We start from the raw sequence: 17,043 nt of genomic DNA, 5'->3' as shown, positions 1-17,043 counted from the left end.
AAATTGGTCTTTAAACTCTCAAATAACTTAAAATTCTATTCTCAAATAAACACCAATAGTTACTCTGTCTTGTACGGCATGTTTGTCCAAGTTTTCTCATTGTTTGTGCTTGTTTTATGTAGAAGCTACACGTGGCATGCTAGCTAGATGCCATGCAAATGCAGCACCAATAATAATTATTATTATTATTATTATTATTTACAGAAGTAATGATTAGTAATGAATTTATGATGATAAAAAAAATAACCATCCCTGACCAAAATTCTAAAAATTAAGTTTTGAAAAACAATTGACCTTTTCTTTTTTAGGTTACGTTTAGATGTTAAATTGAATTGAGTTAAATTGAGTTAAGATTATAAAATATTATTAGAATATTATTTTAAAATATTATTATTATTTTAAAATTTAAAAAAATTAAATTATTTATTATATTTTGTGTTAAAATTTAAAAAAATTATAATGATAAGTTGAGAATGGACAAAGCACATGGTGGGGTGATTAAGACATAAAATGTTATTCAATGATAAACAATGAGTTAAAAATAATAATAATAATAATAATTACATTTCAAAGGTGATGATCACTTGTTCCTTTTGCAACATATATGCAATTTATAGTCCAATTAAAATAAGTAATCGTATTAGATAATCTAATTTTGGATAGAAAAATTTTATTCATCATACTTACATCATATACTTATTTTTATTTTTTATCTTTTTTTTTTCCTTAACAAATATATGGTGTAGGGATAATGAGTATAATAATTTAATTAGTTTAGTAGGAATTAAATTAAAAATAAAAATAAAATGGATGTTGTGTGTGACCCTACATCACACACAAATATTTTCACTAATATTCACATATTTCTCGTATGATAATATTCTTTAAGCATCTCCTTAGTTTATAAGTTTAGGAACGTTATATTGGGTTTTATGTTTGGATAATGATTACGTAAAGCATTTAAAAACTTGAAATTGAAAAGTGTTTTGTATTTGAGTGATGTTTGAAAGAAAAAATTATGAGAAATTTTAAAAATATCTCTTTAACCAAACAAGCTCTAAATCAAGTTAAATAGGAGTATAACCTATTTCTCCCCACTCGATTTCTATTTTTCTTTAGATTATTAAGAATATTTTTAATAGATAGATTCTATGGTATTTATAAAATCCAAGGAAGTAAATACAACATCCTTAAATCTATCTTCATTTCATTAAAACAATTATATTCAATCTTCATTTCTAGTTTTTAATTCTCATTTGTAGATTCCATAAAAAGTCCTTATTATTTAAAAGATTTATGAAATAGGCATCTTGGTGAGTTCGTAAATCCATTCTTATTAGGGATGTGAAGTAGGCAAGCTGGAAATGTCAGAAAAATCTACATTCAACCTCTTTTAGTCATTTACACAAACAGTTGGCAAGCAAGTGGACATCAAACAAAACCTATATACATACGCTAATTATTTTTATTTTTATTTGAAAAAGTTGAATTATTTACTATATTTCGCGTGAGAATTTAAAAAAATTGTAATGATTAGATGAAATGAGATGAAACACTTTCACTATATAAACAAAATCTTAATTTTCTTCTCTTCTTCAATGAGATTATATACAGGGCCCCTTTTGTGAAGTAATTGAACCGAACAAAACAAAACTTAACTAGCGTAGACCCTTCACTAAAGTTTCAAGAGAACATTTTTTTTTAGTAGTGCTACATATACTTATAATTTTTATTTATACTTTTACTTACAAGACTCATTTTGTCAGTTTTGTTTTCAAATCCAAATCCAAATTTTAAATTTTAAATTTTAAATTTCATAATTTACAGCATATCAATAACTGATACGCGGAGAAGTAGGTTTTTCTTAAGTACAGATAATATATATATTTTTTTGTGTAGGTGAATAAGCAACCAACTGATATGCGGAAAAATAAATTTTTTATAAGTTTGTCTAGAATACAGATAACATTTTTGTTTTGTAGGGGTGAATAAGCAACCAAGATCAGGTGGTAATGCATGTTTGTATTCATCACAAAGCTTCATAATTCACGAGAACCTAATTTTTCTGTCCAATTCCCACATTCTCTCTGCAACCAAATACTTAAAAAAAATCCCCTTTCTCCACCTAAAAATTTGATCAGCTAAGTAAATAGAAGAATAAACTATTTTTCTAATTATTAAAAAGTCTTGTTAAGTATAAGCAATTTAGTGTACCAAATCGCGTAACGATGTTGACATAATTTTTTTTATTAAAAAACAAAACAAAATAAAACAAAACAAAAAAAATCTTGAGAAAAAATAATAATTTGTCTCGTAAAAATTATTTCTACCTTTAATTCGAATCATTTTATTAAATATATACTTTATATGTCAATATTAATGCATGATTTGAATAAAATTATTAAGTATTCTCGAGATGTGATAACGTAATATTCTCAATCTATAGATGTATCTCATATAATTAAAAATATATATTAATTTTAATTAAAATAATATTTTATAATATAATAAAAATAGCACGTGTATGTACTTAAAAAAAAAAACACCTAACAATAACAATTACTCCAATGAGTTTGTTTAGAGTTGCGGCACGAGTCCTTTTCGAATAATTTAAAATGTAGTTAAAATTTTAAAAATTTTATTAATAAATAAAAATATTTATATAATTTTAAAATAATTATAATTTTAAAATTTTTAAAAATATGATCATAAAAAATTAAATGATCATAATTTATACTTCAAAAAATACTTTTAAAATTATTTATAAATAAATATAACATATTTAAAAGTATTTTAAATAAATAATTTTTTAATAATAAAATTTATTACTTATATAAATCTTAAAACTATATAAATTATATTTCTGACGACAATGTCAAGAATACACGTAGATGAGATGAATATGACATTGCACAGTTCCTTGGAGATGCCAATTGCCAACGAATTTAAAACGGATAATGGTTCCCACTACTGTCACTGGCATATCCGTAATTAACTCAAAAAAGAAGGCCCCATTGGAAACAAAATAAATAAATAAATAAATAGATAATATGGTACACCGACCACACTCAACTCCTGCTCCACTGTCTACACACCAACAATAAATTCAGCCATTCAGGATTAGATTCTTTTCTCTTTCCTTCTCCCTCTTTCTTTTGCGCACTCTCCTTGCGGCTAGGGTTTTACTCTCTCTCTACCTCTCTCTTAGCCCCCGGCGGATCTTTACTGAATACTGTTCGTAAATTTATACATCAATGGAGGAGTTATTTAGTTAGGGTTTCTTTGTCGCCTTTCGCGGTACAATCTCTGAAAGTTTAGCTCGTTTTCTTGGTTGGGATTTTTATCTGTTTTGGAAAGAATGGCGACTACCAACCCCTTCGATTTGTTGGGCGACGATGACGCCGAGGACCCCTCGCAGCTGATCGCAGCTCAGCAGAAGCTTGCCGCCGCAGCGGCTCAACCCAAGAAGGTGGCTCCAGCTGCACAGGCCAAGCCGTCCGCTGAACAGCAGCAGACCAAGCCGCCTCCTAAACTCCCCTCTAGGCCTCTGCCCCCTGCTGAAGCCGGTGAGCTTCTCGATTCATCGTTGTTTTCTGCTTTTGCTTTCTATTCTAAAATTTTATTTAATTGTGTCGTGCTTGGATTTTTATGATTTTCAATCTATTTGAAAATAAAATCGAAAATGTTAGTAAAAAAGCAATTTTCTAAATTCCGTTGTTGCTGTACACTTTCTAAAATGGAGAATGAGCGATTAGAACTAAAACTTGAGGTGTGACTACTTTTGCGTGTGGTTTTTTATAGAGTAGTTTCTTATATTTGCGCGGAGTCTGATGTTGGAAAGGCGCTCGCGCGCCTCTGAAATCTTTGTGCTTTTACTGAATGGTTTAGTATGCTTCTGCTCGTTGGCATATTTTCAGCGCTACTTTTGTTCTGTCTTTGAAAACTGCACCATGTAGAGCATAGGGAGTATTTGGCTTATGATTAGCTGCATCTTTTTATGTCCATTTGGGTTGATCCATGGATAGCTGGTAAGTTTCAGTTGTTTTACAATAAAAATCAATTGAAGTTCTGTTGGGATCATGGAGTTCGTTCTCTTGTGGAACACAGCTGTTGTTTTTTACAAGTCGTTGGTAGAATATTTTAGTTTTCGTTTTTCTTTTATTTTATTGGTTGTTTGTACAGTCCGTGCATTGCCTTTTTAATTCCTTTTCACTCGTTATTATTCAGAAAATTTTCACCCTATTTTTTATATTTATGAAAATGCTAATTTGGACATGCAAAAAAGAGTTTTCAACTTGGTGGTAATACATTCTCTACTTTCTTGTTTGGAGTCATGTTATTCTTTATCAACTTCTTCCTATCGTATTTACTGGGTTTTTTTTTATTTTCCTGTTTGACTAGTGAGGGAGGCAAGGAGTGAAGGTGGTCGCGGAGGAGGTCGAGGAGGTGGACGCGGATATGGGCGTGGCCGAGGCAGTGGTGGATTCAATCGTGACTCTGCCAACAGTGAAAGCTCATTCAGCAACAGTGGAGTTCCCGCTGGCCAAGGCATGATTGAAGAAGGAGAGCCTGGGAAGTTAACTGAAAGGCGTGGCTACAGTGGACCACGTGGTCCATATCGTGGTGGTCGCCGTGGTGGTTTCAGTAATGGAGAAGTTGGTGATGGGGAACGTCCTCGGAGAGCATTTGAACGTCGAAGTGGGACTGGGCACGGGTGAATACTTCTTTAACTATCCATTTAGTATATACTTTTTTTTCATGGCAATAGTTCTCCATAAAAATGCATTCAACCTATGTGTATGTGCAGAAATGAGGTCAAACGGGAAGGTGCTGGCCGTGGGAACTGGGGAACCCAGACTGATGAAATTGTGTATGTCCATCCCGTACACCCCTTCCTTTTTGGCTACTTTAGAGATATAATTATAATTTTTTTTCCCAACGATGTGCTTTATTTTTATGAACTAGTGAACTTTACTTGTTCATCATCTTTTGTCATACTTAGCTTGACTGAAGAAGTTGTCAATGAAACTGAGAAGGATGTGGTTGACGAAAAGCCAGCAGGAGAGGAAGAGGCAGCAGATGGCAACAAGGAGAATCCTGCAAATGAAACTGAAGATAAAGAACCTGAGGATAAGGTGAGCGGCTTTGATTTTTATTTAAAATATTTTGTTGCTGACAAAGGACATTTCTGTTCTGACTTTTCTTCTTTATTTTCTACTTTTTGAAGTTATAGTCTATGTTTGTACCTTTTTTTCCCCCTGATGAGTGAGTTTGACCCCCAAGAGGTGGGGGATGGGGTCCGACCCATGATCTCCACTTCATTAAGCATGATCCTGATCATACTGCCCTTTGGGGTTCATATGGTCGTCCTTACCATAAAGAGAACTTAAATGCAAAACAAGAGGGCTTTAGTTTGTGGTTTCTTTCCTTGATAATAGGAGATGACTCTGGAGGAATATGAGAAACTGCTAGAAGAGAAGAGGAAGGCCCTGCAGACACTTAAGTCTGAGGAAAGAAAGGTGGATGCTAAAGAGTTTGAATCCATGCAGCAGCTATCAAGCAAGAAGGACAGTACTGACATCTTCATTAAATTGGTGAAACCCGTTTACCTTTGGGAACTTCTGAAGTTTTATTGATCTTATGTACCTGGCATCGGTACATTAATCATCTTTTTCTGGGTGATGTTTTCTTCTCATCAGGGATCTGACAAGGATAGGCGGCGAGAGGCTTTTGAGAAGGAAGAGAAGGCCAAAAGGGTAGTGTTACGTCTCTATTTATTCTTCTGTTTTTTATTTCAATTTTAATTTTATTGCTCGTTGGTTTTAGCAATTCCATCAGATCTGAAGCAGGGCTCATTGGCATTGTCTCTTGCTGAAAAATCAGTACATGGATTAACTATGTTTTTTTTTTCATTTTATTTTGTCTTGGATGAACCTATTTTCATGTATTGCCCCCCTCCCCACCAAAACCAGCAAAAAAAAAAGGAGGGGCGGGGGGGACATGGGCCTTCAGGCTTCCAAGGAGTTATATTGATTTATTTTGCCATTGCTGAAGTTGCTGGATTAGGAAAACCAAACATTAGAGTGGTTGCTCTAGAAAATTACTCATTTTTTTGAAAATGTATTATTGTAATATCAACCCTTTAGTTTTAAATGTTTTTGCTTAGCTATTTATATTAACTTTTGAAAAATGCTAATTCATTCAATGGAAGCATTAGAGTGGTAGACCACTTGGTATGTTGGAGAGGCTGGTGTGATCACTGATAACCCTGAGAGGGCTACTTTATGGAACCTGAGTTATTTTTTGACATGTCTATCCGAGAGTTTTATATCTTTCATATTATTTGCTGCTTAATACTTGCTCCCTTGACTTAATTTTTTCTGCTTCTCATTCTCGCCGGGTTGCCTGTCTCTTCCTGGTTAATACTAAAGTGCTATTATGTGGTGTGGTTGTTATAGTCTGTCAGCATTAATGAGTTCTTGAAGCCTGCTGAAGGAGGAAGGTATTACAGCCCAGGTGGTCGTGGTCGTGGTCGTGGTTCAAGAGGAGGGTTTGGTGGAAGTGCAACGAGAAATGTGGCAGCCCCATCTATTGAGGATCCTAGTCACTTTCCAACCTTAGGTGCCAAGTGACATTTTCCAGGCATTACATTCTCAATGGTTTTTTTTTTTTTTTCAGTTTTGGGTTCTGTTCTTAGATCTCTAGCAGGAAAATGACTAAAATAATTGGATTTCCTGTATTTAAAGGATTGTTTAAATTTTATGCCTTGAAATGTATATTTCATGTTCATGAATCATGTGTTCCCCTGGATCCCTCCTCCCCCAACCCAAAAGAAAAAACTATGCTGTCCTTACTGTTGTCGAGACTAGGGGGGGCATATGAAACAATTTTCTTATGACTTCAATTCGTAGTTGCTCAGTTTTTTTTAGGGGTGGCAATATGCAACACAACCTGATAATCTGATACGAATATAATACGATAAAAGCGAGTTAGGGTTTAGCCTTAACAGATTCGGATCAAAACGGATTGACTGATTAAGATACAATTGCTTAACGGGTTGATAATGAATCAACTCGTTATAACCAGTTAAGAAAGTTAAAGTTGCAATTATACCTTTATATCTAAAAATAAAATTGTTGAGATTTTAATTTTGATATTTTATTGTTTGAATTGTAATTTTAGACTTGTAGTTAGTTTTATATTTTTTTCTATAAATATTATGATTTTAATATTTATATAAAATTATACTAAATTTAATTAGGTCAAACGGATTAATTTCGGATCGGTTTAACCTATTTACATAAACGGGTTAAAATGGATTGACACGGCTTGTTATGTTAATAAGTCATGTTATAATTTAAAATTTTAACACGATAAGCTCAATGGGTCGGGTTAGGATTGATCTATATAATATAATATACATATATTAATATGATACGAACAAGATCTTTTAACACGATTTGATATTTTTAATTGTTTTAATAGATTTGAAGATATTTTAGTCTTTTATCAAAAAAAAAAAAAAAAAAAAGAGTTGAGAATGAAGGTGCTTGATTTTCGCATTTGCACTTTCCCTTGTTCGGACTAAAACAACATCAATGACACCAAGAAGCAATCTTATGTGGAATCTTTTAACCAATCAGGCAAAGCAATTGTGAAATTATGCCGTGTGCCTAGCTAGCTAGCTAGCGTTAAGAGTGTACATAGTGTTAGTTTCAAGCTAAATGTAAACTAACGAGTACGCTTCTTTTGTGGTTTTGGAATGGGAAGCATGAGTAGTAATTAGCTACTAATACAAATTATTCGCGACTCGTCCTATATTAAATAATTGAGTTCTACTGTAATGTTCCGACGGAAGTCTCAAGTCACGTGATTTATATTTTAAAAGAATTTGTGAATGATATAATTAGAATATTATTTGAACATTATATTTATGTGGCACGGCTGAATTCTTATATTTTTTTGTTGGAATATGTTTTGATATTATTTGTAAATGTTTTAATGGAAGGTCCAATCCACATGGTCTATATTAAAAAAAGATCGGTCAATAATATAATTGGAACTTCATTTAAACATTATAAAGAACAATAACTTTTCATTCTCAAGTAATGTGAAATTTTATATACCTCATCATATAGAATGGGGTATCATATCTATTTTCTCGCACCTTTAACTGCATAAACATGAGGTTGTTTTTGCCTCTCTTTCTTGATCTTTCTCGAGGTGTGTGGTGTAAAGGCAGACGAGTAGAACACCTCGCACGTTGTTCATTGTTGGCGACCGTGCTGGAGCACAATGTATTTTTCTTTTTTAGTTTGGCAAAGCACACCAATTAATTGCAATAGAAATTTTCGTCTTTCAAATTATATATTTAGGATTTATACAAATTATTTATTCTTAACAAAAGATAAGTATTACAGTCATAAAAATATTTTATAAAAATAAATTCATTTTAGTAAAATCTAATTTATAATAAAAATAATTATATTAAATTATATCATTTACTTTTATAAGATATCATTTTGTATAAAAAATTTATGAGAATTTTATATACGCCGGGACTCTCTTCCTCTAATAATTGATCGTTACAGGCCCAGAGCCCAACAAACGGCGAGTCCACACAAAGCCTCAGCCCAACCCGAATCCAGAAAATCCTCGAACCCTTCTAGTTTGCGAATTGCGACTAATATAACAAGTCACGAGGATCTGTGCGCACTTGCAATTGAGAATGGCGGGAGCACCGGCAGGAGAGATGGAGGAGATGGAGGAGTTCTACGTGAGGTACTACGTGGGGCACAAGGGGAAATTCGGGCACGAATTCCTGGAGTTCGAGTTCCGCTCCAACGGCATGCTACGCTACGCCAACAACTCCAACTACAAGAACGACACCATGATCCGGAAGCAGGTCTACGTCACCCCCGCCGTCCTCAAGCAGTGCCGCCGCATCATCCTTGAGAGCGAGGTACCCGCGACTCTTGTCCTTTTCTTTTTCCATTTTAGGGTTTTGTGTCTTCAGAATGGGGGTGTTTATATTGCGTGTTTCTTTTTAGGGTTTAATGGGTGCTCTCTTTTTTTGTGACCTTATCGGGGCTTCAGGGTTTAATTTTTAGTTTCTGGTTCCGGATTACCTGTTTAGTTGCTGGGATTACGAAGAAATACCAAGAGAGGAAGTGAGACCAATGGATTTACTTATGTGGTTTTTTCCCGGTGCTTTCCTTCTAGTTCTAGAGGATTGAGCCATTTCTCCGATATTTACTCTTTCTAGGGTTTTTGTTTGTTGGACTTTTGATTGCTTTTGAAGATTCTAGGGCTCGGCTTCCCGTGTTTGTTTATTTTGGTTACTTTCGGGATTTTTTTCTCCGACTCATGAGAAAAAATGCAGGAGAAAATAAAAAACTGATTTTTTGCATTGTATCCGCTACAAAATTAGACTTTCATAGAGGGAGGGTGGGGACTTGATAAAAGCGTAGTTTTCTACGATCGAGTTTACATTTAGGTTCAAGAAACTGCGGTTGTGGTTCGTTGGCGCTCATTGTTTAAATATTTTTACATATTGAGGTTTTGTACTTTGGGAATTTTAAGTGCTCATAACCCCTAGGGGTTGGCGCACAAGTGGCATCGGCCTTTGTCTTGAGGGTTTTCTTCACCAGGTCTAAGGTTTGAAGCCTTGAATGCAAACAATTTCTCGGGGCCTAGTCCCATCGGTGAAAAGTCGATGAAATAGCTAATTCATGTGTTGTGCGGGTCTAGAGTTTAGTCAGGAAATTATATGTGGCCCTTTTTCAAATACAACAGAGTTGTTAGAGAAAAGCTTCAAAGAAATATATATATATATATATTAGATAATTTAAAAAAGAAACATTTTTTAATCCGTTTCCATTCCTTCATGCATTGTTACCTTGAACCGGATGGTGCTTACACTTGCTGGTTTATGCTTCTATAAGTTGAAGCTACATTTTTCACTTAACAAAACAAGAAGAAAAAAGTGAAGCTAAATTTTTATTCACTTTGCAACTTTCATCTTCAGAATCCCTAGAAGCCAAACCCCATTTCGTGGCATCGTCCATATCTTGCCAAACAGAGTAAGGAATTCTACTGATTCAAACGTATGTATGGGGGGAATTAAAAATTGAAAGAGAGAAATAGAGAGGATAAGTAAGTAACACGGAAGTACCAGAGTCCATATTCTAAATGAATGGCTGCGTGACTGATTTTTGGTGCAAGTTACACGTTGGGACACTAGAAAAAGACATTGAAAGTAATGTATGAGGAGCCGTATGAGGTGAAAATCTCATGTACCACTTTGACTTATTTGAACAGTCGTAAAGTGACTTGTCTGTTGGCTTGTTTGAAGTCTCTGCTGATATTGACCCTCTAGAATTCGCATTGGAATTCTCTTCTGATTTTTGATCAAGTTTGATTCCTACAATTGTTAACATCATGTTCTATATGTCACTAATATGTAAGTTTTTCTATTATCTTTTTTTCAGTTAGGTTTCCTCTTAATATTGTTCAGTCTAATAATCTGGTTTGTTGGCGTTTTGTTCAGATCCTGAAGGAAGATGATAACCAATGGCCAGAACCCGACCGTATTGGGAGGCAGGAACTTGAGATTGTGATGGGGAATGAGCATATTTCTTTTACCACTTCGAAGATTGGATCCCTCGTTGATGTCCAGAGCAGTAATGACCCGGAAGGTCTTCGCATATTCTATTACCTTGTTCAGGTATGCTAATTTGTATATTCATTTTAATGGTTTCTAGGATATTATTTTTATGTAATTTGCATTAGAAAGGGTACCGACCTAATCCATACCATTAGGTTACTTGAGATGTTTGGAATGGTGAGCTTTACAGGCCCATAGTCTAGTCAAAGGGCATTTGGCCAGCTTGATATCTTGGATAGAAATGTGGCTTGGTGGCCCTTGTTTTGAATGTCTTCTTGTGGAGGATAATTTAAGGTGCAAGCTTCCTAGTCGGTGTTTCCTTAATAATACCCTGGAGAACTATAGGGGCGATCCTCTTTTGGGTTAATTGTATTTCTACTCTTTTCTTTTTGTCGATATAGATATGGTCTCCCTTCCTTTAATGTCGCTGGTATTGTTTTTTCTTTCTTATGAGTATACTTCTGTCATTACTGGTTATACACGTTTTATGTCGCTTGGCTTGGTTCTTATTGGTCTTCTGTGGTTGCAGGATCTGAAGTGCTTTGTATTCTCTCTCATTTCACTCCATTTCAAGATTAAGCCAATATAAGGATGGATCAAGAGTTCCTGCTTTTTTTCTCTGCGATGTCCATTCCAAGTATTGTGTTTGCAATTGTAACAGTTCCTTTTTTATTTTTTGCGTGCGATCTTTCCCATGTGACAGTTGAGTACTTTTTTTTGTTATTCAGTATGTGAATGATCGGTTAAATTAGATTTGAGACTGTGCACACTTGACTAGAAATGGCATACTAATTGCTTCCCATCTCATTGCATTTCTAAGCCCCCAATTTGGATTGAAACGTGATCTAAGTATCATCATTACAATTTTTTCAGATTTCCATACAAAATATGGAAAACAATTAAATTTTTTTAAATTTCAAAATAGTAATAATAATAATAATAAATAATATTAGAATAATATTTTATTCAATTCATCTAAAATCATCTCATCTCTCAATCCAAATAGAGCCTAAGTTGCGTGGATGCAAGAAGGTGAGAGTTGAAGAAAACGTAATTATATAGACTCAAGAGGAACCCTCTAGCCCTCAATTATATGAAAAATGTATTTTCATGGAATAGGTGATACAATCTGAACTATTTAACTAAAAAGTGATTCTGAGGATTTCTAAGAACTCTAGCTTGAAGACCATAACAAGAACTTTTAGAACATCTTGATCGTAGATGCGTAACTCTATGTTTGTGCACGTGTGCATGAGAAAATTGGCTCATTTATTGTGGAAAGTAAAACTATTTTCAGTCAATTGTAGTTCCAATCTTTCTTTTATTTTTACAAAAAAATGAAAAGAAAGAACATGTATCTCAAATAATGAACTCACATTCCTACTATGTGTATTCATGCGCTCAAACGTTTTTTGGCCAATTGAACTCTCAAGCACATGTATAAGTTTATTTAGATTCAGGGTGTTCTACTTTCCTTGATCCGAATAAATACACGAGCATTTACCCCAATATACATACCAAAACTGTTGAAAAGTGAAAGTTTTACTTAGGGAGTGGATCAGACCATCTTCTCTTTAACTCTGACTTCCATCGAACCTCCTTAAGCTTCCCATCTACACCATAATCTCTCTCCATAACGAGATTTATTCCTTCATCTGAGTACCACCCAACTCCAATACAAAGGATGCCATCCTTGTTTACGTCAACATAGCATGTGACACCACCTGGAAGCCAAAGGATGGTGGCATCCTGCATGTCTGACATCTCTTCCTCCTTAAAGTAGACTGGGTTTTCAGGCAAACTCCTCTTCTTTAAAGTTTCAGTACAGAGGTAGACATATGGGGTGCCATTGCTTCCCCCCAACACCACCTCCTCGCCAAATACCGGAGTAGCACTAATCTCGAACACCTTCCAGGAGCCAGTCAGCTCTGATCGTTGGGTACGCTTCCGCTGAGAAAATGGCTTCAAATCGAACTCCTGATCACTGCTAATCATAATTTTATAATTAGTTTTCTCATGTAAAAGCGGAAGGTATAAAATGTTTACAAGTCAAACTCAAAACGGTAAACCCCTGGAAATTAGGAAACCATGCACCTGAACAAAATAATGGCTTCTTGGTTTATTTTAGAAACAATAAAACATGTACCCTTGTCATTTTCATTGAAGTAATGCTGACAGCATATTGCTGTGAAATCAAAGGCATTCAGGTCACCCGGTAAGGTTTCCCAGGAAAGACTGGTTAGTCAGAGTTGTGCCTATTGGTTAGAATCACCCATTTATTCAAGCTTTTGTGCACAAGACATTGGTTAGAAACATCTAGTATCAGTCAATCATTGAGATATAGTATTATTTAATCCAAAGCAGCGTTACATAATGAGATGTTAAGTCAAGTCTAAGAATGCACAGATTATAGAGGAAGTAAAAGGTTCTCCTATATTTCCTGTAAAAGGAAATACTTCTTGACTAGTTCATCCTCATGTCATGGCAATATCTCTGACCCTAGGGAGCCAAGAACATTTGGATATCTCCAACTCTGAAAAGTAATGACAAAAATAAATTGCAATAATGCATCCTTTTTTTTTATTGGTACCGGGTGTCTGGAAACAACATCCCGACTAATCTTGGGGGCAATTGCAATAATGCATCCTTATACTCCTCAAAGAAAGAAAGGAAAAGAAGAAGCGAATAAATTGAGCACCTCATGTAAATGCCAAGTTCCATTTAATAAATCTTCCAGGCTAAATTCTTTCCTCTTTATCCATAGCTATTGAAATCAGGAGAAAATCTTTTCACATAGAGAAATTTCACTGATCTTCCACTGAACTGTAATTAAGGCTAGTTTTACAAGCATGGTAATGAGAAGCCTATTAGCTGCACCAATATCGGGCATAAATGGAGAAGCTATCGAGGGATTTCATATGGTTTAAGATTCCATCTCTACCAATACAATAACAATAGGTATCTAAGCTAGTATATCAAATGACCATACTGGATTTTCATATTGTTTGATGTTTCTAGTCGAACGAAGAGATCTTTTGAATTATATTCCTCTGATGATGAAAGATACATTGGAACAATAAGCATTTAAACTGTAAAAGTGAAGCACAACGGTACCTTTGGTCAGGAAGACTAGCAGGACTGACCCACTCTTCTTCATATATGGCTACTCTCATTATCTGTATGTCTGAACCACCATCGTTGAATTCTATAGTGTGGATGATCCGAAGTCTTTTGTGGCAACCTTTTACCAAACACTAAGGAAAATCAAGAAACTCAATTTACATGCATTGAAATTGATTTTTTTTTTTTTTTTTAACTCCTGCAGTTTCGAAGCAATTCAATAGACAATAAAATATTTGCAGACATGGATATATAAATGGGTATTTTTTTTTATCAGTAAATAAGAACTTTATTAGTAAGAAAATTAGGCATAGCCCAAATACACGGGACATATATTTAAACACGTTAGAAACCATTTAAATATTTTCTTGGAATAGCTCCACAATATTTGGAAGAAAAAAAACAACAGACAAATCCCAAAATTAAGGAAACTAGAGTTTCAAATAACCAAAAGATAAAGGCACCATTTATCGAGTCAATATCACATATTACCACATACTTATAACAAAAAATATTACTACACATGGTGTATATTAGTTAAATGAAATTATAGAGACATCAGTTTGGCTCTGACACACTCTAGACCTAAGGATCAATCAGTGACCGGCAAAAGTAATGGTTGAAAGTGTTAAACCACCTGTTATGCCACTTAATAGAGGCAGCTACGGGAAAGTATTTCTGCTGACAATTATCGTCAAGTGTCAAGTTAAACTTACTTGTTCAAACTTTAAAATTGGAGAAAGGTAATATTTGGAATCATCAACTTCGATTGGAATATCAACGGGACCCCGAGAATAAGATCCATCCTGCCAATAAACAATTAGATATCACCTGAAAGGTAAACTCTCAATAGCATCATTTACTTCCTCCTGGCTCCATGGTACTCATTCTGTAATCAAAAGGGGGGCAGGGGTAATCCATACCTCAAAAAAGACAAGACCAGGTTCTTTGTCCATGACATCTTCTTCCATTACGTCACTGGCTTTGAAGTCAAAAGACTCAAATTCAGGCAAAGTATGACTTGGTGTAGTTTTACTAGCCATTGCCTTTGTGGGTAATGATGCACCTCCAACTTCATGCTCTTCTTTACTTCTGTTACTGCCACCAAGTACTTCACCATAAGGATTCAAAGTCACCCAATTTATCTTCCTCCGGATTTCAGATGTATGCCCTCCAGAAGGGGATGGCAATGCCTCAATGCGTGAAAGAGTATAGCAATCGTATAAGTTTTCATTCCTGTTTCCCATATCAATTGGCTCCATTTCAGCAGTGATGGGTGAAAATACTGCCCCCACACCCTTCCATATTCCACTGACACTACTTGCAAATGTATTCCACACTGGTTTTATCACAGGTTCCTGAGAGTAGAAACCACCCTTGTCATTAGGTTAAACACTCCACGAGTCCAAGACACCAAAAGTAGCTAGTAAATTTCTATGTAAGGTATGCACTAATCGTTGTAAAAATCACCTAGTTTGAACGTTGAACGTTAACCCTAAGCTTCAGCCACTTCTGAATGTATTCTAGTTAATTCCCTACGTATAAAGGATTACATTCTCGTCATTAATCCTTTTTTTTTTTTTTTTAATAATTAAGATACAAAATTATATATATCACCAATTCAAAGTTATAGTTTTCTACTTCCTTTTCCTCGAATTTCAGAACTCGGAAATACTAATTTCTACACTTCATTTTCCAACCTTTACTCCATATCAGATCAAAGGAATCAGTAGAATACATCAAACTTTCAGAATCTCAATTTATTATCTCCAACTTCAATTCAAGACGCACAGAGACAATCACGTTCATATCGCACTAAATATTCGAACATTAAACTCGCCTGAGTTTACCGACGTATTAAAGCTTTCTGAAAAGCCCAATCCCTAAATTCCCCAGAGTAAAGCATCTTACTTGCACCCCATAACTCCAAACTGAATAAAAATGACAGTACCTGAGTTTGTAGAACAGTCTCAATCTCCATTAGCATAGCACCAGAGACCACGACCCTAGCATCAGCACCACCGGGCTTAATTCTCTTCCTCCTGGCCAGTCTCTTCCCCCTTGGCATTCTTCTACTGGCTCTCTCTTTCTCTCTCTCGTTCTGTGAGAGCTCGTTGTCCACACTCCACACATTATCCTTGTTTCCCTTCACGATTCTTAGACTCCGCTTCGGGGTAGAGGCTTTGTTGTTGCGATGGTGGTGGGGTTTGTGGGCCTGCGTTATAATAAGGCTTCTGGGGCTTCTTGGGTTTGGGATAATGGAGGTGAAGAGGGCTTGGGTGGATGAAATCGTGTGGTGAAACCCCATGTAGCGGTGGTGGGTTGTGGCGGCTAACGTTTTGGAAAGCTCGATTGTTGGAGTTGGCGATTGCATGTCTGAGGTTTGAGCAGAGAGAGGGATAGATCAGAGAGAGACCACATCAGTGAAACGTATCGGATTGCAAGACGGTTGAAATCGAACACCGGTTGCTGTATAAACGACGTGTAATGGAAAGGTTGTGTTTTCCTTAGACGACCTGTAGCACGTGTATCAGGCCGACGTGGGAAGACTTGCTCTTATGTTCATTCGTCCCAGCACCTAAATATAATGCTATACACCATTACACCTGGAAGAGGTCCCTTGGCAACAAGCCCACCACCAGAAGATAGGTTCAACATATGGGCTACAGATTGGGGACTCACTGTCCAAGAGCCTATATGATCCGTGGGCCTAATCGTGTGATATGATAATATCGATAGATCAGAGTGATTATCTAATCCACTTATTACAGAATAACTAATGCCTATTTATGTCATCAGTACCTCTATAAATAACACTTAAAAGTAATAGATAATGCATTTTACTTATATACTCGTATTGAGATTATGCATCGGAGTTCTTCTGGACACCCAGTATCGTCCTCTCATATGTTACAAGTCATCTGAACAGTTGGTGGTGTGAAACACGTCATTTACAACATCATACTCTCATTCTGTATTTATCTTACTATATAAGTTTAATGATAAATAATTGTCTAATAAATAATTATCTAATGGTGATAAATGTACTACATTTTACATAATGGGATGAAAGTAGAATGTGAGTGTGGTGTATAAAATTTTCCATGAAGATAAACTATTACTAGCTTGTTATTTACGTCATAGACTATTGTTGGCCTCTATATCTTCCATTGTTTATATGATATAATTTAATTTAGCAGATAAATTTTAGAATTTAAATTTTACAAATCAAATTTTACCATTTAAGTGAAGTTGTG

General features: G+C 35.1%; 3 protein-coding genes across 3 annotated transcripts; 2 read left to right on the top strand and 1 right to left on the bottom strand.

Annotated features, from left to right (window-relative positions):
* Positions 1–3,106: 3,106 nt before the first annotated feature.
* Positions 3,107–6,793, top strand: LOC108990061 (RGG repeats nuclear RNA binding protein A-like). Its single transcript, XM_018963911.2, has 7 exons — positions 3,107–3,566; positions 4,402–4,714; positions 4,808–4,870; positions 5,003–5,135; positions 5,439–5,594; positions 5,700–5,756; positions 6,459–6,793. The coding sequence occupies exons 1-7, from the start codon at positions 3,359–3,361 to the stop codon at positions 6,630–6,632; spliced, it is 1,104 nt and encodes a 367-aa protein (XP_018819456.1). The 5' UTR covers positions 3,107–3,358; the 3' UTR covers positions 6,633–6,793.
* Positions 6,794–8,684: 1,891 nt separating this feature from the next.
* Positions 8,685–11,473, top strand: LOC108990054 (protein mago nashi homolog). The gene is made up of 3 exons (XM_018963905.2): positions 8,685–8,962; positions 10,550–10,726; positions 11,196–11,473. Exons 1-3 carry the CDS (start codon positions 8,729–8,731, stop codon positions 11,253–11,255), a joined length of 471 nt encoding a protein of 156 aa, XP_018819450.1. The 5' UTR covers positions 8,685–8,728; the 3' UTR covers positions 11,256–11,473.
* A 494-nt stretch (positions 11,474–11,967) lies between these two features.
* Positions 11,968–16,320, bottom strand: LOC108990012. Its single transcript, XM_018963849.2, has 5 exons — positions 15,738–16,320; positions 14,710–15,144; positions 14,503–14,592; positions 13,781–13,920; positions 11,968–12,650 (listed from the first exon to the last, which is right to left on the bottom strand). The coding sequence occupies exons 1-5, from the start codon at positions 16,158–16,160 to the stop codon at positions 12,209–12,211; spliced, it is 1,530 nt and encodes a 509-aa protein (XP_018819394.1). The 5' UTR covers positions 16,161–16,320; the 3' UTR covers positions 11,968–12,208.
* Between the last annotated feature and the right edge of the window lie 723 nt (positions 16,321–17,043).

The sequence above is a fragment of the Juglans regia genome, chromosome 5, assembly GCF_001411555.2.
Source record: "Juglans regia cultivar Chandler chromosome 5, Walnut 2.0, whole genome shotgun sequence".
NCBI classification, from domain to species: domain Eukaryota; kingdom Viridiplantae; phylum Streptophyta; class Magnoliopsida; order Fagales; family Juglandaceae; genus Juglans; species Juglans regia.
The sequence above is the reverse complement of the archived record's forward strand: the minus strand, read 5'-3'. Positions and strand labels throughout refer to the sequence as shown.